Source organism: Pithys albifrons, chromosome 2 (assembly GCF_047495875.1).
Source record: "Pithys albifrons albifrons isolate INPA30051 chromosome 2, PitAlb_v1, whole genome shotgun sequence".
Classification (NCBI taxonomy): Eukaryota; Metazoa; Chordata; class Aves; order Passeriformes; family Thamnophilidae; genus Pithys; species Pithys albifrons.
In genome coordinates, this window is record NC_092459.1 from 77372812 (window position 1) to 77398266 (window position 25455).

At 36.9% G+C, this 25455-nt stretch overlaps 1 protein-coding gene across 1 annotated transcript in view; it reads left to right on the plus strand.

The window, feature by feature from the left end:
- The first annotated feature begins 5890 nt into the window (after positions 1–5890).
- Positions 5891–25455, plus strand: part of RYR2 (ryanodine receptor 2) — a 371658-nt gene continuing 352093 nt past the window's right edge. Inside the window, exon 1 of the mRNA XM_071581075.1 lies at positions 5891–5944. Within this exon, the coding sequence (XP_071437176.1) occupies positions 5891–5944 (54 nt within the window). The remainder of the gene's footprint in view (positions 5945–25455) is intronic.

Genomic DNA, 25455 nt, shown 5'->3' on the forward strand with positions numbered 1-25455 from the left:
TTCTTTATGAACCTTGATTCTTAGCTCAGAAAAACACTTAGAATCTTACTAGATTTAAAGTACATCTTTGTAGCCAGGCTGCACTTCAGTGCTTTCTTGAATTGATGTAATTATGATGATCCTGTATAATTCTGTGAAAGGACAGCTCTGTTCTGAGAGACAGGGCTGCTTGCTGGTTTGCAAAAGGTAAATGTTAATGCGTTTACACCCTTAATGACTGTTGTACAGTGGGGATTAAAAAGGAGATGAGAAATACTGAAGTGATTCTGGTGTGATTGCATCCAAATTATACTGCTTGCTTCTTTCAGAACAGAAAACAATGGCAGACTAATGAGAACTCTACTCAAGAGAATAAAGCTATTAACAAACTGGATCTAAAAACTTTTGTTTCTGCAGTTTGCATCAGTTCAAACAGCGTTATAGAGGTAAAACCTGTTAATTTCTACTAGTTCCTGAAGTCACATAAAAGCCTAGAAAACTACTGTTGGATGCAGTTATGTTTTCAGTGAGGCATTACTTCATCCAGCCTTAGGTCTAAAATAATAGCTTTAAGTCACTACCTGGGTATTATATCCTTCCTGTAATATGCAGTTTTCTCAAATCCCATCATAAAATTATTTATGGATTATTTGCAGAATTCGTTCCCTTTTTTATATCAGGTTTCAATAAAGATAATAGCAGTCAGGGACAAGACAACACTAAATGTCTTCATGCAACACTGCTTTTGTGAAGTAAAGTAATCTTATTGCTTCTGGGAATGACATTGAGCAGGTTAAATTATAGGCAGGCAAGCTTGAAGCAGAATGCAGGGGTTTACATGTGTAAGATTAGTAGTGATTAAAATATTTAAGTCAGCCAGGCCTGTAATATGAGACTGATGTTTTATGATTAATATTTGCTGGGATTGGGCGTGGAGGGTAGGGACAGGGACCAGGAGGAACCTTTTTCCCTAAAGCGGAAAATGTCTGCATCTAATTTTGAAATGTTTAAATTTTGTGTTTCTTCTTTGATTATAATAAACTATTTCAAGTGACTGGAAAATTAGAAAATGTTTTTTGATAGAGAGGCAAAGACTTCAGGTGTTTTCCTTTGTATGGAGCTCTGACTATACAGAGTACTGCAAATCCCAGTGAAGCACAAATTCAATACCACACTGCTGCCTTCCTGTTCTGGTTATCGTAAGTGAGGAAGAGTACAGGAAATCTGTCAATCTTTACCTGTTCCTACTCTCCGCTACTGTACCGATGAGAAGTGTAGGAAGCAGATGCAATGCAGTCCTCATGACACTGTTGTGGTGTAGCCAGATGAGTCAGGAAAATTACTGTGTGTGTTGGATGAGACTGGCATGCAGATGAGAGTGTGCTGGGTTAAAGCTGAGGAAGCTGAACTCAGAGAAAGATGTTTAGTTGGCAGAGTGGATTGACAGAGATCTGTTAGGCATAATATCAGATGCTGTGGCCAAGTACTGAGTGCCCTCTGTCAATTATGTTCTGAATCGGTCACCCACCTGCTACTGGATTGCAGCAATAGCAGCCACAACTATTTTTATTTCTGTTTGGCCAATTGGCCTGTGTTACTCTATTTTGTCAGAGCCACACCTTTCCAACAAGGTCATGCGGTTCTTTTTTAATGTTTGTTTTTCTGTGAGTTTGTAAGGTTTAATCTACAATATAATTAGTCCTCTTCAAATGGGCAGTCTACAACCTGAGTATTGATACTGTGGGAGACAAAAGAACATGAATTAGTCATTGTTATCTAATGACCTATGAAGCAGCTATAGGCAAAAACAAATGCTGTTTGTTTTTGAGTCGCTTATGGAGCTCACTGTTCAAGTCCTGGTTAGTTTTTCTCCCAAGTATACTCTGCATTGGGTTTGTTCAGCCATTCTCCCTAGGCTCTCACCAAGAGCTGTGTATAATCTAGCAATATATTAACTGTATGGCATTGTCACAAAAAAAATTCAAGTGAGTTCATGACAATCAGAATGTGTTGGATGCTGCCTTTCATTAGGGATAAAATTACAGCATTTCAGTCTGTTCCATTTAAAGAATGTGTTTAAAAATAGCAAGTGGTTCTAGAGAATTTCCAGGCTCACAAACAGTCATGCTACAGTTTATCTCGATTTCTTAGAGGAACACCATCTGAGTGATGAACTGAACTTTTGGTCAAGATAACAGGGTGTTAGGATTCTGAGTAACTAATGGCAAGCCATGAGAAACACCAGGAAAGTTTATGATTATTTTGTGTAAAGTATCTTGCTGAATGTGTTGGTGGGGTTTGTTTTGTTTGTTTTTAAAGACCATCATTGCCATTAGAATAAGTCCAAAAGCAGTATTCAAATATTCTTAAATTTATTCTAAGCCATAAAATATATCTTTTTGATACAAAAATTCTATAATAGACCTGGTTTGTTTTCCAGACATAGTCAGTAATTCATACATTGATTATAGTTCTTTTAGTGTTTCTGTAAAAAACTGGGAATTGTTTTAGAGGTTAAGAAGAGTCTTTATTGATTAATTTTTAAACTGATAGTAATATTTTTATTTCAAAATTTTGCTGATTTCTTCTAGGTTTATGGATTGTGCAAATTGAAAATTTTACATCCTCACAACAAATATACTGAGTCAATAAATTTATTTAGTGTGTGATATGTCAGAACTTTATTCCTGTAGTGATTTAAAGACAATGCATATTTTGTTTTGAATTGCATGCAGTGAAGTCATGGTGAGGCCAGATTGGTATATCATGAGCTGTCTTGTGGTGGCAGAGGATGGTAGTGGAGTAGAAAAAAGCATCTGTCTTAGAAATGTATCAGTTGATTAGTTGAGGCTCTTGTGCCTTGTACTTCCACTGTCATTTACAGTCTGATGGAAGCATTTATCTTGTAACAGGTTTTTCTCTGACAGCAACTAAGACCTCTGGTGCATCTGGCAATGTGAGAAACAGTTGTGGACATGTATGCATGTATATATATATATCTGTATATGTACATATATATATATACACACGCACACATGTGTTTATATCTGATCAAGAAGTAACATTGTCTGAAGCATGGGGCTATGTTATTAGGCTAGGAAATATGTTACATACCTTGGCTTCTGTAAATGCAAGTCTACTGGCAGGTAGCATACTCTTATCTAGAGTGCAGCAGCCATTCCACTACTTCATAATCCTCTTGGCAGATCTGTATTCCACTTCAATTAGAAAAATATTGATTGAATCTAATGGTAAGATTTAGTTGATATTTTGTCAGCATGCTCCCATGGCATTGTTGTGTTTTCTGTCCAGACAGGCAGTGGGAATGGAAGGTGGGGAATATATGAAACCAGTGAAAGAATAACTTTGATTAGTGGTAACAGAAAGGGAAGTTTGTGGCTTTCGTTCAGCTCTGGGACATTCTCAGCCTTTGGAGTGTTTTGTGAAGCTTTTTAACAGAATCACTTAGGTTGGAAAAGCCCTCTGAGATCATAGAGTCCAACCTTGGACTGATTACCATCTTGTCAACTGGACCATGGCGCAAAGTACCATGTCCAGTCTTTCCTTGAACACTCCATGGGCAGTGACTTCACCACCTCCCTGAGCAGCCCATTCAAAGGTCCATTTTGTGACAAAGCTATGCAGCCCTAGTAGGCATTTCCAAATGGAAAAGCAGCCATGAGAGTAAACACACTCTATCCTTTTCTGGATATATGAAGGTTTACATTAATTCTTCTTTTATCTTCTTTTGTGAATTCAGCAATTGTACTAAAGGTTTAATCTGTGCAATTTCTGTTCATAGGGATGATTCTACCATTATTCAGTTTTCTGAAAGTAGGGGTGTGGCTTTTAATTTTCTCTGTTACTTTTGTCTAAAAACTTCATATTGCATTAAAACCTTGCTGGTGGAAGTGCACAATTGCATGTATTAATAATTGCATCTGTTACTAGGATGGATGGAGTCTTAATTAAGTCAAATTCATCTGCCAGAGGGCCTTGTCCTTCTTTATTATACTCAGACATATTGAATTTTCATTCAACTGACTATAATCAAAGATTTCTAGTGAAAATGAAAGTACCTCAACAGAATATTCTCTGTTTTAATAATTAAACATGAAACTGTTTCTGTTCCCTCTGTGTCGATATAAGATATATAAGCAAGAACATTTTAACTTGAGAGCCTCACAAGCAGCATTTTGCTCTGGCATTCATTATACTCTGGGTCTCTGAAGCCTAAGAGTGTCCAAGAAACAAAGTGTGGCTTTTGATAAAGGCAGAATCATCTGTTGGAATTAGATACCTGGTATTTCTGGTGTCAGAAATCTTTCCAGGGAAGTTTATACTTAATAATCAAAGTGTTCATTCAGTTAAACAATTTGATATTCTGCACAGTGTATTGTAGGTTCATGTATATCTGCCACATTATTATAGCATATATTTACTTCTTAAATTTCTTAAGCTTAGCTGTCTTAAGTATCTTAATGTTATGGAGGGATCACTGTCTTCCCTCTCTCCTTTTTTAATGCTTCCTGTGGTTATAACTTGTCTTCTGCCATGACTTTTATTTCTCAGTGCTATTGTATCACAAGCACTGTTCTCCTGAGCAGGGAGAGTTCCTCTGTGACCTGAACAGTGTAAAGAGAATCAAGGAAAAAGAATCAAGCTCAGAGCATGAGCAGAAATGTGTTCACTGGACCAGTTTAATTATTTTTCTTTCAGACCTACGTGTTTTTCCATTTTAGACTAAAAAGAATAGATCATGACATACCTCCCTTGCACTCCTCTTTTAAATTGCCACATAGGACTAAATTCATTGCTACCTCTCCTTACAGCTCTTGTCGGCGAGTTCTGTCAGCATCTTTCATCTCATTGCATTCCTGCTGGGAGAGAAAAGGCTCCTTGCCAGGCTAGTTCAGGATTGTTTTCCCTAAGAATGCTTCCAGTAACTCTTTAGCCTCATCAGACATCCCAGCTTCTCTTTAATTGCAATATTCAGGAGTTCCACTGAAATCAAGAGAGCGATGCCATTGCACAGATGAACGTGAAGTTCTTAACATGGAGGGCCTTTGCTCAGCTTCAGCCACATTTCTGCCACTCTGAAAATCAGTACAGCTAAATGGAAAAGAACATTGGCAAATGAGAAAAGATTGAATTCTACAGAGCCTACCTTTGTAAGGTCAATGGATTGTGTCCAAGATCCTTCAAAGAAGGGTATTATTTTGTATTAAAGAATATATCTACGTAATGTAATTTAATCAGAATGCATTATGTTTTTATTTCCTTTTCACTAAAAAAGTGAGCAGTAGGGAATTTGGGATTCATGGCTTCTATAGCTTTGGAAAACTTCAACATTCTACATAATAGGTCTTTTGTCCATGTGTTACAAATCTTCAACAGAAATATACTTACATAACATATATACTGAAATTTGGCAAATTAGGATTTTTAGTTTGTCACCGTTAATAAGAGGGATGTTCATAGTAAAGAACAATATAATAAGAAGCTTAGTTCTTGGACATTGAGCACTTGACTCACTAGGAATTTTTTTTTCTCCCTAGACTACAATGATGCAATTACTTCCAAGATCTTCATAAGAGTAATTTCTTACTCTAAGTTGCCATCAGAATTGCTGTACCTTCCAGACAGAATTTGCTTAAGTTCACTATGGAACAATAGAAATTAGGCACAGTGTACTGTTACATCCACTTGAAAAAAATGTGTCAGGTGAAGCTGTAAAGCTATCAGGTCATTTGAGGATTATGAAATTACTACTTGAATAAGACGGAGCCTTGGATTAGTCCCTTTAAAATATAAAGGGAGAAGTAAGTATCCTCTTGGTGACATTTGCATTCAATAATCAAATGCAGTTTGAATAAAGCCACTCAGCATACAACTTCTGTGAAAGCAGGGAATGCAGGAGCGAACAGGTCGTGCCTATGCTGCTGCTTGTATGCTACATAGTCAGGTATGTCCTCCATTCTTCAAGAGGGCAGCAAAAACTTTGGGAGAAAGAAGCAGCCCATCTTTTGGTCAGATGTTCTCTGCCTTGATGAAAGTTTGCCCTTCCTGCAGGGCCTGTTCCCCCCAGTTCTACTATCCCTCCCTTGCTGGATGTCTGTGACAGTGTAGTGAGATCTAAAGAACAGTTTAATATCAGTCTTTCATAAGTAAAAATTATAGTGTTTGAGAACTAAATTAATTAATGCCTGGCATGAGCGAACTTAATAAATACCTCAGAAAAATGAGAAGGCTATGACAAAGATGTATGTAACTACACTGTGGCCTCTACTTATTAGTTGCAATGTTAAGAGTAGGGAAGAACTCAGTTCTAAGGATCTACATTGGTGGAAGATGTCTAGATTATGTATGAAAACATAGTTAAAATAGTGTAACAGTGATACAAAGGAACTTGCTTTGTTGAGATCTTTGCTTTTAGTGTTTGATTGATTTGCAGTAACTGTTAAATTTCTAAATCTTTACTTAGTTCCAGCTTTTGGGGGGTAAAATTGATCCCTTTCTGAAATTCTTTTGCTTTTATTCTCCTTTAAAATAAAACAAACAAACCACAAAAGGCACAACATGCAAAGCTGTGCATTCACTTTAAAAAATGATGAGAAAATTTAGTAGTTGCAATCTATTTGGGATCATAACTGAGGAACTTACTTTTCATTGTATTTCTCTCTGACTCTCACTGCAGCCTGGGAATAAAAGAGCTGGAAGACTAGACATCCAAACATTTTCCTGTCTTTATGACCCTTGAATTTTGGATGCTGTTGTAATGCATGATACTGTCAGTGGATAGTAAAGAGAAAGGAAAAAGGAAAAACCCATGATGAAGATTATTGTTGAGACAGAGATGAGGAGTTGGCTCAAGGCTGAGAAGAGCAGGAAAACGTTGAGATTGGAGAAAACAAAAATTGGATGAGGTCCAGGTGAAAAAAGGAAGCAATGGGAAGATAAAGTGAACAGAAACTGGAAAATGAGTTAGAGGAAGCTGTTCCAGGACAATGAGTGAGGAAGGGTTTTAAGGATAAGTTTAGAGCCTAGTAGAAAGATGATAAGGTGGAAGAACTTTGTCTCCTGTAAAGAAAGGGATGAAAAAGATAAGAAACTCCACTCTAAGGCAGACTGAATGATTCTTCAGTGATTCCACAGCCAGTGTTGTGTAGGAGCCACGTGGATGGGAAAGATACTAAATTAGGGGGAATCAACTGCAAATTAAAGAAGAAAGCCTTACAAAGAAGAGAATATTGGGAAAAGTTTAGCTTTATGAGAAAAACCCACCACAAATCCATTCTTTATCTCTGTGCACATTATAAGGACCCTGAGGGTACTCATAGACATTACGGTCCCTTCACAGCCACTCAGGGCTCCCCTCCCATCCTGCCCATGTACACAGACCCAGTGTCATTCCCCCAGGAGCCTCAGTCCCCGCCCCAGCAATGCTGCAGCAGGGTCAGGCTCCACCTTTCCACAGACCTGCCATGCTGAGCCATGACCACTTGTGGGCCACATCCCAGCCCAGCCTTTGACTGACCCCAGGTTGGTACCCAGTGCCTGGGGCTGGGAGGTGGAATGAACCCTGGCTACCAGACCTAGCTCCTCCCACCCCATGGGTCCTGACCCCCACACAGCTGTGTTTTGACATGCACGTGGCTGGCCTTCGATAGCCTATTTTTTTTTCTTCTCCTTTAAAACCCTGGGAGGTTGAGCAATGCTGTTGTTGACATTCATGAATTATTGTCAAAATGCTGATTGAGTTGCATGGAACATTCAAGTTAGAGGAGCAAAATTATAGAGCATTGGTACGAGGTATTTATTTATTATTTATAACTGAAAATCCTAAATGTTTGGATATATAGTAGCTTTTGTGGCTTGGACCTTGTCTCCTGGAGTCCTAAAGGCTGTTCTTGTGCCCCCAAAACTGCTGGATATCCTAAAGCAGAATGAGGTGTACTAAGCAGCTGAAGGCTTTTTTCCTGGAGGAAGGTTACTGGAAGCAATGTTGTTTATACCTTTGCTGATGAGTCATAGGGACAAAGTCCGTGGTTTGCTGACTTTATTTGTAGACTAGAAGTCTACATTTTTTCTCCAAATGGTTTCTTTGTTTCAAACTTTCAATGCTGAAGTTAATTCTTGCTAGTTGATCTGGCAATTTCTTAACTGTGTTGCCAGTAATACTCAATTTACGAGTCTATTCAGGATGATAGCTCCCAATTATTTTCCTTTTGTTCCAGACCAGAGCGCAAATGGTGTTGCAAGTTGAAAGTTTCATAGTTGGAGAAAATAGAAGTACTTATTTGAAGTGGGGAAATATACTGTGCTGCATATAAAAGAAAATTGCATCTTTTTTTTTTAGTAATGATAAAAATAACAAGAATAAATCTTGAGCTGCATTCCCACACTTGCACATGCAGTGTAGATGCAGAAGAAATATTTCAAATTGGATGTTTTATTTTTTGCAAAGACAGCACAAGGCATGTAAATTACTTATTTTGTAGGACTTACTAAGAACCAGTAATGGGATTTAGCTATGAAGAAGGGATATGTATGTATAGGATATGCCAAGAAAGGTATTTCCAGTAGAAAAAAAAATCTAATACCATTGTATTAAGTTACTAATGAGAGCTGTTTTGTAATTTTGGCTCTAGTTCTTGCCCCTGTTACTCAAGGAGTGTGAGATTTGGTGAAGAGAAGACTCTGGGGGACCTTAGAGCAGCCTTACAGTACCTAAAGGGGGCTTGCAAGGAAGTTGTAGAGGGACTTTTTTCAAAGGTGTGTAGTGATAGGACAAGGGGTAATACTTTTAAATTGAAAGAGAGTAGGTTTGATTAGATATTCAACAGAAATTCTTTACTGTGAAGGTGGTGAGGCACTGGAACCAAAGAAGTTCTGAATATCCCATCCCTAGAAGTGTTCCAAGGCCAGGTTGGATTGGACTTTGAATAACCTTGTGGAAGGTGTCCCTGCCTGTGGCAGGGGGTTTGGAACTAGATGATCTTTAAGGTACTTTCCAACCTAAATAATTCTATCATTCATGTCTTAATTGTGCTCACTCAATAGGGGAGTAGTTGACTTTCTTATTATATGCAAACCTTATAGTGAGAAACTCTTGCTGTGAGCTCTAGTGAAGGCAGGATGTTCTCTCTGTAATCTAGTGTTCTTTAGGAAATATTGATTTAATCTGTGTTTTGATCTTCCTAAATTGTATCTCTATGCTGTGGACACAGGACTTATGCATTTATAGTTGTCTGAGATAGTTGTACTGTGGGCAGTAAAAAGTTCACATGGACATGTGCAGGCCCAAAATGACACAAGTTTTCCCAGGACAGTCTGGGCAGCAGCCCATCCTCAGCTGCCACAGGCTCACAGATATCTGTAAAAACTACTACATATGGGTGATTCTGAAAGTTGTAATTTATTGATTACTTTCAACAAGTTACTGTATCAGGGTAAAAAACCCCAAACCCCAGACTGGCTGGTATATTCAGTCTAAAACAAATCCACAGGTCTAATTAGTGCAGTAACATCTTTCCTTCTTTTTCTTCTTTTGAATGCCTTGCCTGATTTGCCTTAGCATCTCTAGGAAAAAAAAGGCAACTTTTGGGTAAGACAGTGACAACCCCTGAACAAATATGAACCATTTAAGCCTTTTCTTTTCTTTAAGCTCCCCAGTTGTGTTCTTTGCCTCTTAATCAATGTGGAGAGTTTGAAAGAACAAAATATAGTGCAGAATTCATAGCAACTCTGTTTCTTATCAGGGAATAGGGCCAGAAAAACAGCACACTGTGTCACAGGTCCTTATGGATGCCGTAAAGTCCTTGAAGAAATTCCACAGATTATATGGAGATATATATGCACATTTATCTATGTATGTGGAAAATGTCTGAAAGGGACCTACTGAAAAAGAATGTTGATTTTTCAATCCACCCTTTGTATTTAGATGTAAGGTCCTGTGTGCCTTTAATAGTGATCTTACCTTTAGTTATAATAATAATAAAGTGACAGTAGTTGGCAAAGGATTTGCTACATTTATGAAAGTACTATGCTAGTCTTTCAGGCACTGATATATAAATTAGGATGTCCTAAAAAATTTATAATTGACAAAATGCTGGTAGCTTTCAACTGATTTTAAAGTGACGAGGAAAGGAGAAAGAGAAACAGAGTAAAGAGTGTACAAAGTTCTTTTGAATGTATGAGGTTAAATCAAGTGTGAATATGACGGGCTGTATTTTTTTTTTTACAGATCAGCTGAGTAATGTGATGCTTTATATGTGGACTACACGGACTGTATTTTCAGCATTATGTGTCTGAACTCTTTATAAGGAAGCAGTTATCTAATGTTATTACTTTAGATAAACTGCCAAATTTGAAGATAGGAGTAATTTTATTTTTTTTAATTCTGTGGCCCTTTCAAATCACTTTGATTAACAGCTAGTTACTTAAGCTTATATAAGAATATTAATGACTTACATAATCTGATTTTTTTCTAGCTTTAGAATGCAGAGATTTCTTGTTCTTCCTACCAGAACTATTCCTCTGCCATATTGCTCTTCAGGAGTTACATTAGAGTGAAGCCTTTAGGACAGACTCCAGGAAACAACAGAACAATAAGTGACTTTCAGTGTGTTGGATGCAACTGCTAGCTGAATACAACTGTTCTCAGCCTGTTAACAAGGATGCCATTTAGTAGTCCTTAAAAGGTGATGGAATTTTGTTTGCTACTGCCTTAGTATGTGTAACTATTAGCTGTGACTAGAGGTTTATCTAGCCATGAGAGTGCAAAAAAAAAAAAAAGGCAGTTGTATAAATACCTATTGAAGAGTGTACAGTTATATAACTTGGCACTTAGGGGTTGTGATGGAGGAGAGTGGTGATAACCTAGGAATTCGTGAAGGGGGAGCTTAAGCACTACCCAAATGTCACTTATTCTTCTCTGATGAAGGGCAACATGTGATGCCTATGAAGAATAGATGGAACTCTCTTTTTCTTCTTAATGTTTTGTTAAAAAACAGCGCTGCTGCTAAGAGCTTAGAAAGTTTATTCTGGGGCATTATGTCTGTGATTCAGGGGGAAGAGTGCCATCTGCAGAATCTTTAATCTTCCCTGCTACAACAGCTCTGTCATGCCAGCAGTGCTTAGACGTGTGGACAGGATTTACTCTTAGCTTGTGAGATCTGATGTGCTCAGCTTTTTCTAAGGAAATTGCCTAAAACCTGCTACAGAGTAGACTGCTTTTCCACTGTACCAAGAAAACTTCATCTGTAAGCTGCTTTCCCCAATATTGTCCAAAAAAAGATTAGGATGCACATCCTTGTTGTTCCTTTTATAATCTTCTCTAGATTAACTGTGAGGGAGTGAGGGGAAAAGCGATGAGTATTAGGTCAAAGTGTTTTAGAGAACATTAAAAGAATGGCTGCTGCAAAGCAAAAAAAGCAAACCCCCAAATCTGCAAAAAACTGCCCCAAAAAACCTAAAAAAAAAAAAAAAAAGGCAGGAGGCTTTCATTTCTTTCTCTGGGTGTGGTTTTTTTTTTGTGTGGTTTTTTTTTGTTTGTTTGTTTTGTTTTGAGAGTGGGGTTTGTTTGTTTCCCCCTGCATATTAAACTCAGTTACTCTACCCTCTGTAGAGGCTGTTTTTGAGGTTAGAATGGAGACCTTTTTTTTACTCTTCCATGAATATAATGGATATCAAAAGTCTCCTTTTGAAGGGACAATCACGTAGCTGTGTGTGCAAGTTCTAACAAATTTCTGTGGGCTTGTATTTAATATCTAAGCTTCCACTGTTGAGCTCTGCTTCCAGAATGCAATAAAAAGGTTAAATGAAAGAATGAAAGAGACATTAATTAAAATACAAGTAGAAAATGCTGAACTAGTAAAGCAAAACAGAAAATCTTGGTTTTCTCTAGAAAAACAGAATCAAGACACAGCAACAGAGAAGAATAAGGGAAGCTAGAAAACAAGGCTATTTCTGACTGCAGTGGCCAGTGATGTAAGACAAGATAGCTCTTCACCTGGCATAGGGTAACACTGGCAAGATGCAGAGACCTGGTGCCTCTTGCCAGCACTCACATGATGCTCACAAGCACACTGCAGACTGTCAGATAGCAGTGACTATCGGGGCAGATGTCTGGAACTTGGGGATTAGAGCACTGTTGCTGTGTTTATATAAATCCTTCTTTGGTGTTTTTGAAGCGTGTAAGAGGGGTAGGGTGTATGAACATTGTCTTTGAGTCTCAGCAAGAGGGTCAGAGCCATGTAGGAACTGGGATTTTCGTTCATGAAGAAAAGAAATATTTCTGAAATAGAGATATTGCTGAAATTGTGTAGCTTTCCTTGTGACTTGAAATTTGAGTTCTAGCTGGATTCAGAGGAACTGAGGAGAGAATCCCAGAGGGTCTGTGTGCCTTGCTGTAAAGCCAGGGAGTTGAGAAAACAGGCCTATGTGGCATGACACTTGATTAGTGGTTTTGTTTCATAGACGGAAACATATAGAGAATGCCAGAAAGCAGGAAGGTTGCCAGCCTGGCATCTTTGCCTGCAAAGACGTGAGAAGGGGCTCGAAAATCCAGGAGTCCATTAGGTTGGGTGAAGGAGCGAGGCCGTTCAATTGCTGTGCAGTTGGGAACCAGCATCCTTGTGTGTCTCTAGGCAGAGAGGGCAGAAACTGTCTTCAGCTCTCCAAAGGGAAAAGGAAAGATTTTCAAGAGATATCAAAGTTTTGTGTGCTGTGATTGTTTAATTTTGTTATTAAGGTGAGAAGGAAGAAGTTTTTTACGATAAGCGTGGTGAAGCATTGTAACAGGTTGCCCAGAGAGGTGGTAGGTGCCACATCTATGGAAACGAATTTTCAAGGTCAGGCTGGACGGGGCTCTGAGCAACCTGATCGGTTTGAAGATACCTCTGTTTGGGTATTGGACTAAATGACTTTTAAAGTTCTCTTCCAATCCAAACCGTTCTGTCAGTCTATTATTATTATTTGTTGTTGTTGTTATTACTAGACCCCATTTTCCCCCCAAACAAACCTAAATTTGGATGTTAGTTGAAAAATCCTGACCTGAAAGTTGCATGTGTCGATGTTTTAAAAACAGTTGTGTGTGTTATCCTTAAGGTTTACGAGAGGGTGCATATGCAATGGAAGTGTTTTTCTCTTATGCATCCCTTTGATCTGTTCATCTTTCCATCCCACCTCACCTCCATCTGTGTGTTTGTTCCATCTGATATGCAGATTTGAGTCTTCTGGGATTTAGTTGCTTCTCTGCTGTGCCTAGTGCAGTGATATTTTTTGAGTCAGAATCCCTGATTATATGATACAATCTGTGATAGTATTTCAGGTAACCTCTGAGAAGTAAATATGTGAGGCTTTTGAATTTTTTCAGGAATGTTAGAACTTGATCACAGGATGCGATGTATCGAGGCCTTTGTTTTATCATCATAGGGTAAACTTGTCAATGTTGAGATTTTCGCAGTCACTAAGAAAAAAAAAACAAATGGCATTTTTCTAAGTTGGCATTTGCTACTTTGTCACTCCTTTCAGTAGTTCCAGTGCTGTGTCTGTTAGACTGTAAGGGAGGCAGAAAAGTAATGACTAGACAGGACTTTTTCAGAGTAGTATTGGAACTAGGTGTGAATTCTGGAGCAAAATAATTTAGGAAGTTGGAGGTTAAGTAAAATATGTATGCCTTAAAGGCTCATATGTTCAGGTTTGCATCTCACTTGTGTCAATTTTGTGCCTTTTAAATTCACAGTTTAAATAAGGAATACCTCTGGAGTACCATGATTCTGCAATAAATAGCTGCCATATCTTGAGCCTGGAGACTTTAGTGCCTGAGCTGATGTGGATCAGAAGTCTGTATCAGATAGTTTGGGTGCTGCATGTTGTCTATGAAGTGACCTTCTTTATGCATTCTGGTTTGGTTTTGTTTGTTTTTTTTTTTTTAGTTTTTTTTTTTATGTTGGGTGTGAAGCACAGTGAATACACATGTGAAAATTAGGTATGTATAAGTAAGAGCAGTAAATGGCAAGATGCTGGCTAATTAGTTTCAGTAGTGCAAGAGACATTTCCAAATGGTCAAATTAGCCTCTAATCAGTTTTGGAATAAGGATTGATGAATTCCTGAAAAGAAGTCAGTTGCTAGTTTAGTTTTTAGCATAGCTTTCCTACAGTAAAGCAGCTTAATTTAGGCAGTAGAAGAAGTTTCTTTCAGTTACTTCTTCTTAAATGTAATTTAATTTTCTGTGAAAATATAATTGGAAATGGATGATTTTTGCCAGGTCACTGATGAAGCAAATGATGCTTTAGCAAAGTATGAAGAAGATATTCCTATTTTCACTATAAAATATAAAAGACCTAGCTACACTGTAGTAAACAATGTACATAAATGTTAACTACAGTGGTGTACAGAAAACTTCTGTATAGTTTTAAAAAATTGCATGCAATGCGCAAATATTTTATATGGTACTTGAGTTCATCAGGGTGGAGAAGGTGCAAAGTCTCTTATTAGCCCTGCTAATGTAAATGAGGGTGGGGGTGGGGAGAACGTGACTTTTTTGTACAAAAGCCCTGTTTTATTTTCCTGTTTTCTTTCATCCTCTTTATTCACCTTACCTAGTGTTCTTAGCTAGTCATAGCTACATCACAGTACAGTTGTGGAACATGTAATGGATATTGGTTATCTTTTTCAGGTATATTTGAAAAAAATATATCCTAAAATACTTAAACCATATTGGCTAATAATTTTCAGTGTTGTGTGTTAGGTTTTTAAATTTGTTTTTTAATTTATTTTTTATTCTATATGTATGTATGTATGTACAGGAGCTAAGCTTTTCTGGATATCTGTTAAAATTATGAGTTCTGAGTTGTTTTAAAGACTGTCCCATTTCAGTTTGAAAGGTCAGACATCCAAAGAAAGGCAGCCTTTGCCTAAATTAACAAGGTCAAGTTATAAATGGAATGAATAGTAGAAATAACTTTTTCTGTGTCTTCTTTTACAACCTATGTAATAACCCAGAAATAAACCTAAGTGCTCTTAAAAACCTCAAAGAAAGTTTCCCTCAGTGTTATTTTGACTCTTAATTTTAGTTGGAATAATAGACATAGGATTTTTAGTCATGATTTTGGTGCTACCTTTCAAATATTGCATTTATTTATATTTTTGTAGTCAGCACTTGGCAAAATCTTTTAAGCTCTCATCACATAAAAAGTAAATAATCAAAGTAGTCAGGAGGAGATAAAACATGCAGGAGTTGGACATCTCATTTCATGTTTTATGGGTTCTAAAACTTTGTATGATTGTACTATTTGGGAAGGAATTTTGTTTATCACCTTTACCTGGGTTTCAAATAATAATACACAGATTTAAGTAAACTTTATTTCCCAAAGGGGTGAGAATTTTACTTTTGCCAACTTTTATTTCTCTTTATTTAGACTTATTACAGTTATCAGCAGCAACACTCTCAAGTGCTTAGCTCAGCATACAGCAGATGGAAAGTTATTTCTACAACTGCCTGCTCGACATTAAAGCATCTCATCAATTGCAGTGCACACTCCAGAGCAGCTGCAAGTTGAGCCTGGGATATTGATCTGGCAGACCGTGCAACTCCCCAGGTCTTCCGTCATATCATGTGGATCTCATCCAATTCAAATGCCACATATTGATTATGATAACTTTTAACATTATGGTGTTTCTGAACCTAGCTCTATGACCACTATAAATGTCATATATTTATTGCTATATGTAATTGACTCCCTTTTTGTATTTTGACTCTTTACAGTGTAGTCTGGTAATGATGGTAGTATTCAAGGGCAGTCCATGACTTATTATAGAGGTTAAAATGACTGAATTGCTTTTATAAAATTTTGTAATTTAATTAGTAAAGACTTTAGCATACACCCAAAATGGAAGCACAAAAATCCATATAGGATTCACACTGTAAAAGAGAGAGTTTTGCCTCTCTTGGCAATAGTTTGTGTTCATCTATCAGTAGCAGATATTAAACCTCAGTGGAGCAGGCCATTTTCAGCCTTTCCTCTTACGTTTGTGGTGCAAACTTTGTAGTGTTATTTGCTTAGAATGACACTCTAAGATTGGAATGTAATTTTAATATGCTTGATCGTGAATTTTCATCTTGTAGCCTTATTTCAGAGGAAAAATTATATTTTTAAACCAAAATAATTAAAATTTAAATTCACTCTTTCTGTGAATAAGTAACTGAGTCAAAATTTATTACAGACTTGTGTGTCATTTTTCTCTTCCAATATTTTATTACATTCTGTATTTTTAAGAATAATTGCCTTGAGAAAGAAACTATCTTTTTCCTTGAAAGGTAAATAGTTGTTAAGTATACGCTCCTTAATTTTCCTGTGTTATATGCAGGCCTTTCTGGCATGTACAGTTATGGTGATAGTAAGGTGCTTACTGCAGTGTAATTTATTCTTAAAATACCAGAGATACATGACATTTTTATAATTTTATATAATTGTCTTACTGTAGGTAATTACATTAAAGTAGTTACATTACCTTAATGATGTGAGTTGCATTATCTCCCATGGAAGCTGCAGCCTTTATGGCAGCTGTGTGAGTTAAGTATAGTTATGTTAATGGGCATAGAAGGAGTGAGTTTATTGTACAAAATAAACAGTTATTCTAATCTTTGATCCTTCAAATTTGTACTGCATGACTATCTCATTACTTCATTCATACATCCTTGCCTAGTACCATCTTGATCCTGCAGACATTTAAGTGTGCTTGACTTTGTGCATGAGGTACTTCTGTGTTGCTGTTCAAGCTCCATACATGCAAGTGCCTTTGTAAATGCTTGCAGAACCTTTGTTCAAAGTTGCTGCAGGACTCCTTTCTTTGCTTCCAGAATTCTTCATTAAAGCTATACACTTCCACTTGCCACAAGCTGTAAGTCTTTAGAAGTTAATTATTGAGAAAAACTTTCTATTGGGCCATGTAAATTATGCAGACCTAATAGAAATAACCATGTGGTTGTCAGTCATGTTCTTGTCCTGCATTATGGCATATAAACTTCTTATTGTTTTGTATATGATTTGGAAAAGGTACCTAAGTTAGATGACCAGACCTTCTAAGAGGGAATCTTGTTATTTTTGACTGTCAGAAAGAAATAATGTGCCACTGGGCACTGTACGTATTAGTGCTTAACTAAAAGTCTTTGTTTATGTGGAAAAAGTGTTCCTAAATAAAATATATGTTTGTAATAAATTTTTGTGATGCCCTGAATATTAGCATTACTTGATAGTGACTTCTAGTATAGGAATCTGATTCTGTGACAAAATTATGTTAATATTACATAATTCTCTGGCTCATTTCCCATTATAGTCTGCAGACTTCAAATTCCTATTCTTAAATTTATTGCACTTCATGAGAAATCTTTCAGCTGACTTCTAAGTAAAATGGTTTCTGGGCAGCAGTGTTTGGCAGGATCAGATATGTGTAGTATTTAGTAATGTCTGCTGAAAAAATTTTTAATTTTTCAGAGGAAAAATAGTATTGCACAACAGTAATCTGAATGCAAATACAGTGAAAAACTAGCTATCTTAAATTCCTTTTATATATACCAAATTACTGATTACATTAGTGCTTTTGATGGCTGCTTGAGCCCAGTTTAATTCTTAGAAATTGCTTTTCTTGTCCAAATCTGCTGATGAGCAGCAAAAGTAGTGAAGTTATTGCTTACATGTTGTTCTTACGTATATTCAGTTATAACTTTTTTTGCAAGAAGTATATGAATGTTTTCATCACTTGAAACTGTCTACCTTTCCTTTGTTCTTAAGATGAACAACTAAGGAAAGCCCACGTTTTTTTCCTGTTTTCTTTCGATTTTGCCTTTTAGAGGACATGTGACCGATCCAAAGGCTGCAGTGAGTGTTCAGCATCTGAGTGTATTTGTGTCAAGCGGCTGCAGTGATAATAGGCTGCGGCTGATGCAGTCTGCATTGTTAAGTCTTCAGGGAGCTTTGCTCTGATAAACTGAGCTTCATTCCACTGCCGCATTTCAAAGAATAAAGGAAACAGAAATGAGCAATGTTATAAGTCCCAGATTAAGTTAGAGAGATGCACAGTGTATGAAAGAGCTTTTCGGTCCGTGACTAAATACACAATTTTTCATGCATGTTTTCTGTGTAAGAAAATAAATGTTATTATTTTGGAAAGTCTCTTACCTCCTCCAGCAGCTTCTTGTAACTTTAATCAGGGTTCAGTAGCAAGGCTGTCAACCACATGTAGTGTGGCCTATAAGTATTGCTTTATTTTTTAGTGTAACTGAAAGAAATGAAGTCTTTATCCTGCATTCCTTTTGGTCTTGTGTTTTGAATGTACTTTGAATTCATATTGTTTTTCTTAATTTTCTACCAAGAAACTGATATAACTTGTATAATAAAGAAATGTAATGCATCTCCAATTTCACATAACTAGCTACTAGAATATGGATAGTCTTGGATCTGAAATTAGTTTATCTGTTCCTTTGCTTCTCTGCTGAGTCATTCTCTAGAATTGCCTCCAGCAGTTGGTTTTGCTTTTGGCTATGGCTGTGGCAGATATGTGGTTTGTTAAGTGTATAGGTACAGCTAGTGTGTTAAGAATTAAGAGATTTTGACCTTTTCTGAGTGTTTCCTATTTGAATAAAATTTGATGGTGTGATGGCAGAGAGGTGTTTTCATTCTGCAGTCTTACTTAAAAAAAAGTGACTCTCAGTTTCTGGATGGAGACTGGTAACACAAAGTACTGACTGGCATTGCTGCAAACTTTGACTCAGCATTTCTGTCCTTCTCCAAAGAAGTGTCTCTGCTGTATTCTTCTAGCTCTCCCAAAAGATGGAGGCAGTTGTTAGAGCCCAAGTAATGGGTAGCTTGTTGGCAGGAGCTGGGTTCAAGTAGCTTTGAGTGCTGTTAACAAATAACAACAAGCCTGAACTCCTTGGTCCTATGGTTTACCATAGTGTATGGAGAGATCAGCAGTCCTTTTATGTAGTTACTGGCAGCATAAAGAAGCCCAAAGCTGCATAAGAACCTTTATGATTTAGCCCTTTGTTAGCAAGGTGTTTTGTTTCTGTTTATCAATAGAAAATATAAATTTGAAAGACTCAATTTCTGAACAAGTATTAAGAGAATTTTTAGAAGCCTTGCTTTTAGAGCCTTTGCTGAAATAAGAAGTGAAAGAGTGAAAAAAGCTGTAGTGAGCATAGACTTTCAGACCAGTAGTTCAGTTCCAACAAATAAATATTGAAACGGAGCTCTAAAACTCCTTGTGGAACTTTTTTCCCCATGGTTGTCTTTGAGCATTGTGCAATTGTTTTATTATGTTGAGACTATGACAATTATGAATAGAATTTATATAAATAAAAGAAAGTTTGTTTTCATGTGTATAATAATATAACATTTAAAAATTAGTTTTCTTTTATATTATTATGTCCACCAGGCTTTCATTTCGATTATGTCCAGATTGATATGTCACCTTAGCAAGCTAGCAAACTTAGCAAAATTTACTTTTAGGTTGGTTTGTTGTTAAAACTAAGTGAAATTTAACACATATTTATTCTTTAGCAAAAATATTACACAAACAATTGTTGCTAAGAAAGTGATAGAGGTGCAGAGTTCCATTGAAAGCTTGATAAAATTCCGCTCTATAGTCATGTCACATGAAAGGGAGAAGGGAGACAGAAATGCAAAGATTTGTGGTCTTAACTGTATTAATATAAAGTTAATAGCTATAAGCGCCCTTGGGATAATCAAAAGTTTGTGAACCCAGCACTGCCTGCTGAACTAGGACAGAACACAGACTGGAAAGATTTTTGACTCCCTATGAGGACCTCACATAAGCCAGGGAGAAATTATTAGTGATAAGCACCTCCAGAAAAAATAGAGCCTTATGAACTCAGCACTGCCTGCTGAACTGCTGGACAGAACGCAGGCTGGAAGGTTTTCTAACCTCTGCTATGAGGACCACACTTAACAGCTAGAAAAGAACTTTCCCCACAACAGCTCCCGAAATAACATTTATTAATACAAATATGTGCCAGTTATTGTGGGTTCTGCTTTGCCAGTGATAACGTTTAGCTGCAAGATTGTATTTAATTGATAATAGAAGACCCCAGAATAAACCAGCACAAAACACGTTTTACAGAGACAGACACACTAAACTCAAGTTACAACACAGTAATGTATTCCATTTTCACAACAGACAGAAACTAGCAACAAAGGACTACTAACTAAAAACACAGCCACCTAAAACACTTACCTAGACACTCTTTCAATAACATAGGACAATAAAATAGCTTGCACACCACTGTCTCTGTAAGCACAAAACAAAAGGAAAGAACAGAGCTGCTTATCAACACACATGATGAAAAAGAAACTGCACATTGCAAAACACAGTTAGTAAAGCAGATGCTTATAAAGTTAGAATCAAAGTAGCTATTAGCATAAGATGTAAGATAGAATGTATAAAGGAATAAGCTTTGTAAGAAAGCAAGTTACTGTTATTAGTATCAAGGTAGAAGAAAGTAAAGTTAAGAAAGTAAAGTATAGAAAAATAGAAAGTACATGGTCTTCTTACCCCTACATTGTTCTAGGAGGTAGGAGGCCAGACAAGCTGCTAGAAGTCACCCCAGCAGAGACATGGCATTTTCCCCTCTCAGTTGCAGTTTAAACTGCATCTCTTTTTATACCTTTTTTTCTTCAGGTGGTTGTGTGACTATATCAGTCTTTTGGTGGGGTGATACAGATGCCTGAAGGGGGTGGCTCCTTGTGTAGTCAGGGACAGAGTGCAGCAAAGAAAGGCCATGTTAACTTAATAACATTCCATTCTCTGGTAACACCCACCACTTATCAGTTTGCCTTGCTTTTGTCTTCTGCGGGGAGCACCCCTCCAGGGGGCTGAGGCATTTCCCTCAACCCATCAGGGCTTATCAGCCCATCACCCCACAAGTCAGAAGAACTGTAGCACAGCTAATGAACAGAGATGACTATTTTGATGGACCTTATACTCTTTTGAAAATCTCGCCATAACTTTAATATTTATGAGTTGAAATTTGGTTGCCAGCCTCAGTCTGTCATCTCCTAATGACAATTGCAAGTGTCAAAACAACTAACTACATGCTTAAATCAAGTTCCTTGCATGAGAAACAAGTTGAGTTCAGTTCTTGCACTGCGTTTGTGAAACTGCGACGATAACACAATGGAGATGGAAAGAAATGGTGGAATCTAAACACATTTGTTTATGTATGTAATGGGAAGTAGGAGGGGCTGTTTAATCATCCAGAGTCTGTGAATGAATGTTTGCAATATGAATGTAACACAGTGAGTTAGCCTGAGGTCTTGGGTGGTAGTTCTCATTGCTAACAGATTTTTGCATCTAAATTCTACATTTCTTGAAGAAATAAATAAGATTGTAGCTTGTAAATGGAAGAAGATTGTGCTAGTTACCTCCAATTTGGACTGTTTTGTGTTCAACTTAACTTCTTTTACTGGTTTACTGTGCCAGTGGATGGAGTATGGGAAGTCTGCATGGTTGCATTCAGCTAAGTGAAACTTTTTTGCAATATTTATCTTAATCCCCCCCATTATTTCTTTCTGAAGAAATATTATAGCAAATATTTATGAGGGTATGTAATCAAAAGTGCAATATATGAAAGAAAGGAGAGATCATCCCAAATTATGCAATAAATAAGTCAGATGTTTTGTCATAGTTTTTAAAGAAATTTAGCAATGTAACAGATATTGGTTTCCACTGCAGGTGGTGTATTTTTAGTTGTTAGCTGAGACCCTCTGTTCAGTTGCTATTTCTCTGCTTTTTGTCTTCTGATATTTGTTGCTTTCATAGCCAGTATCCAGAGGGCATCGCGGCATCACAGTGAAAAAACAACAGTATAAAAGGTAGTGTAACATATTTTAGGGGGTCCCAGACTACATGGCCAGGAGGATCTATGTAATTTTGTTGTCTAACTTTTAGGTTAGTACAGAACATAAAACATCACTGAGTAAGCTCCATCCCTTGCCTCTAATCTCTGAACAGAAACAAAGTCTCTGAGTATTTTCTCCTAGTCTGATAACTAACCCCATATGAGGTTATATATGCATATCAAATAGCAATAAGCATTTAGAATGAAATTGTTCATACTAGTATTTAATATATGTGCTATTTAATGTCCTAAGCTCAGAACAATAAAGTCCTATGGAAGTCATTTGCAGATTAATGAACTCTATTTTTCTGTTTTTCATTTCTTTATGTTTAATCTGAAGAGCTTTTGTGATTGCATACTGCTTTTAGGGTTTGTTTGTGTTTTTTTTTGTTTTGGTTTGGTTTTGGGTTTTTGTTTTGGGTTTTTTTTTTTGGTTGGGGTTTTTTGGTTGGTTGGGTTTTTTTCAGACATGGTATGCTCTTTTGAGAGCCATCTGATTGCTTAGCATATGAGATTAGAGTCTCAGCAGGGGTTTTGAACTGTTATGATGCATTGTTTTTCACAATGAGGAATCTGGAAGGATGAAATTGTTTTGATTCTTTGAGGCAGCTGTAATCTTTTCTCACCCTTCCTTGAAAGTAACATCTCTGTTGTGGCGAAGGTGAAATTCAGAGTAGGAGAAGGCAATATCAGGCTATGAGGAATGGGAGATGCTGAGGATCAGTGCAGGGGGGGAAGGGCTGAGATCTGAATTTGCCTGTGGGTTTTTGGGTCCTGCATGTTATAGCTTATTTTTCCTGCTTCTTTGTGCTGACAAATGGTTTTTACCTTCTTCTAATCCAGAATTCTCTGAAGTAATGCTCAGAATTTTTATGAGTGTTATTTATCCTGCACATCACTTATCCATCTGATGTGTTCCCAGAATAAAAAATGGCTAAAGTGTAAAAGTAGTTCTAGGTACAATGCCTTTCAAATTAAAGGCAAAATCCATATTAAAACATTTAATTAATACCAATTAATGTGAGAGTCTTTGAAAATTGATTGCAGCAGATTCGGTGTTTACTCATGACTTGATGAAGGTCGCTCCACAAGAAGGTTCTATCTTCTGCAACAGAATCTCGTCTTTACTAAAAATAAATTAGGTGCCATATAGTATTTCCTTTGCTTCTTGTGAATTGTCTGTGAAAAGTACATGACCTTCAAATACAAAGATGGTCTTATTATGGCCACCTTGATTTTTTTTTTTTTTGGTTCCACTGGGAATGAGGTAAATGCATAAACACTGTTGGAAGACAGACTGAATAAGTTGCGACATGTTATTAACTAATGGCCATGTATTTCAGATTTCAGTTTAATTTAGGTGAATTAAGACAGGGCTTGTATGGAACTCCACAAGGGTTAAACCAGCCTGGGAAACTTTGTAGAGTGGTGGCAGATTGAAATAAGCAAAGATACAAGTGAGAGACTGCTTGTGATTCAGAGCCTGTACTTTTATGTACTCTCCTAATTCAGGAAGTTTCTTCAGGAAACATTCTTTAGTTTTCCTTGTTAGTTTAGTAAAGAAGATTATCTACTACACAGAAACCAATGAAGAACAAATAAGAAGTATTAGAAAAGCAATGAAAGATTACACCGAAAAGCAGTTATTGCAGTAATACTGATTTGTTGTTATTACCACTTCAGTATGCTGTTAATGAAAAAAGTTCATGTAAGGATAAAAAACAACTGTTGTAAAGACAGAACTTGAAATGCAGACAAAATGTCTGATATATATATATATATATATATATATATATATATATATATATATAACCCACTCAATTTGGCAATGTTTTAAGGACATTTCTCTTGATAACTGTAGTATTGAAGTGCTTTGCATGAGGATTCCACAGCACAATTGTGTTCTAGGAAATGGCTTGGATGAATTATGCAAAGTAATGGAACATATGGTGAAGGCTGGTCAAATACTACCCTTGATATGTTGCTTCATGTATGGTGAAGATGCATGGAATGTTACTGCATTGTGAATTCAAACATAGCAATCTTTGTAGAGATGCAATGGAATTGGAGGTGTCTGCAATGTGAAGAAAACCACTGTGGTGACTTGGTTGCTGGGCAGCACTAGCCCAGTCACTTGCTCACTCCCCACCCTGAATGGGGTAGAGGAGAGAACTGGAAAAGCAAAACCAAGAAAAAACTTATAAGTCAAACTAAGGGAATCTAATTAAAGTGACAAAAAGAGTTGGGACACCCCTTCTACCCCAAGTGATGCAAAAGTCATCACACTATCTCCTAGAAGCTAACTGATGCACAGTGAGCCTTCAGGCAATGGCTGCTTTGGAAAGACTGTTCCTCAGTTTTTATTAATGAGCATATCATTACATGGTATGGAACATAACTTTGGTCAGTTAACTTCAGCTGTTGTGGTTGTGTCCACTCCCAGCCCCTTGGCCATCCATAGCCTGCTCGCTGGGCTGTCAGAATAAAAAGCCTTGACACCATGGCACTGTTCTGTGTTAGCTGGAACACTGGTTTGTTATCCCCACACTGTTTCAGGCACAAATCTAGAACATAACACCTCACAGGCCATTGTGAAGAGAGTTAACTCTGTCCCAGTGAGACTCAACAGTTACTCATCCACATTAGACACTTCTGAAGCACACTTTCTGTAGTGCATAAGTCCTGAAAGTAGTGTGTATAGACTTGTTGACTAAGGTCTCAGTTCTTTATCTGTGTTCATGAGGAGTAGCACATTCATCTTACCTGTGCAATTCTGCATATGTTGGGACTGTTTATAGGAAAAGGCTCAAAATCATCTTTACACTATAAAATTGGTGATAATCAGTGTCGCTTGTTTCCTTTTCTGTGGCATTGTTATCTACAAGATGGGGTAACTGAGCAGATGTCACAGTAAAAGAAATGCTTTGAAGCTTAGATAATACAGTATTTTGAAATTGAATTGATTCTTGGATTAAGTAAAATTTTATAATTAATTTGAGAAACTCTGATCCTCAAGCAAACTGAAATTTAAATTCCTATCTGCTCAAGTTCTGTCATATGTTTTTAAAACATGAAAAAAAGCTAAATTATTTGTGGAACTAAAATTTTTTAGCGAAACTGTTACAGTCAAACTTATTGCAAATCACTCTTAGGCGTTAATTGTCCTTTGTTTCTAATTCCATTTCTCAAATATAATGACCTTATTCAGAAAAGATATTGTGGAATGATGCCAATTTGTTTTACCCTCCTGTATATCTAAAACTGCTATCCTAGTTCTCCTGTATAGATAGTCTTTCTCACTGGAGAAGGGAGGCCAAAAATAAGGGATGGAGAAGATCAATCAGTTATGCAAGTTCTTACATATTTTAGAGAGAAGAAAGAGCCTTAATAAAATCTGTTACTGCTGTTCTAATATTTGGACCAGATAATGCATTAATTCAGCTTTAATTACAGATGATTTATTTCTTCAGTCTTTAGCACATGAGATGTTAGGAAAATTGTTTGCCTGAAGCATCTGTGTATAAATAAGCAGTGACAAGATATATCAACATTA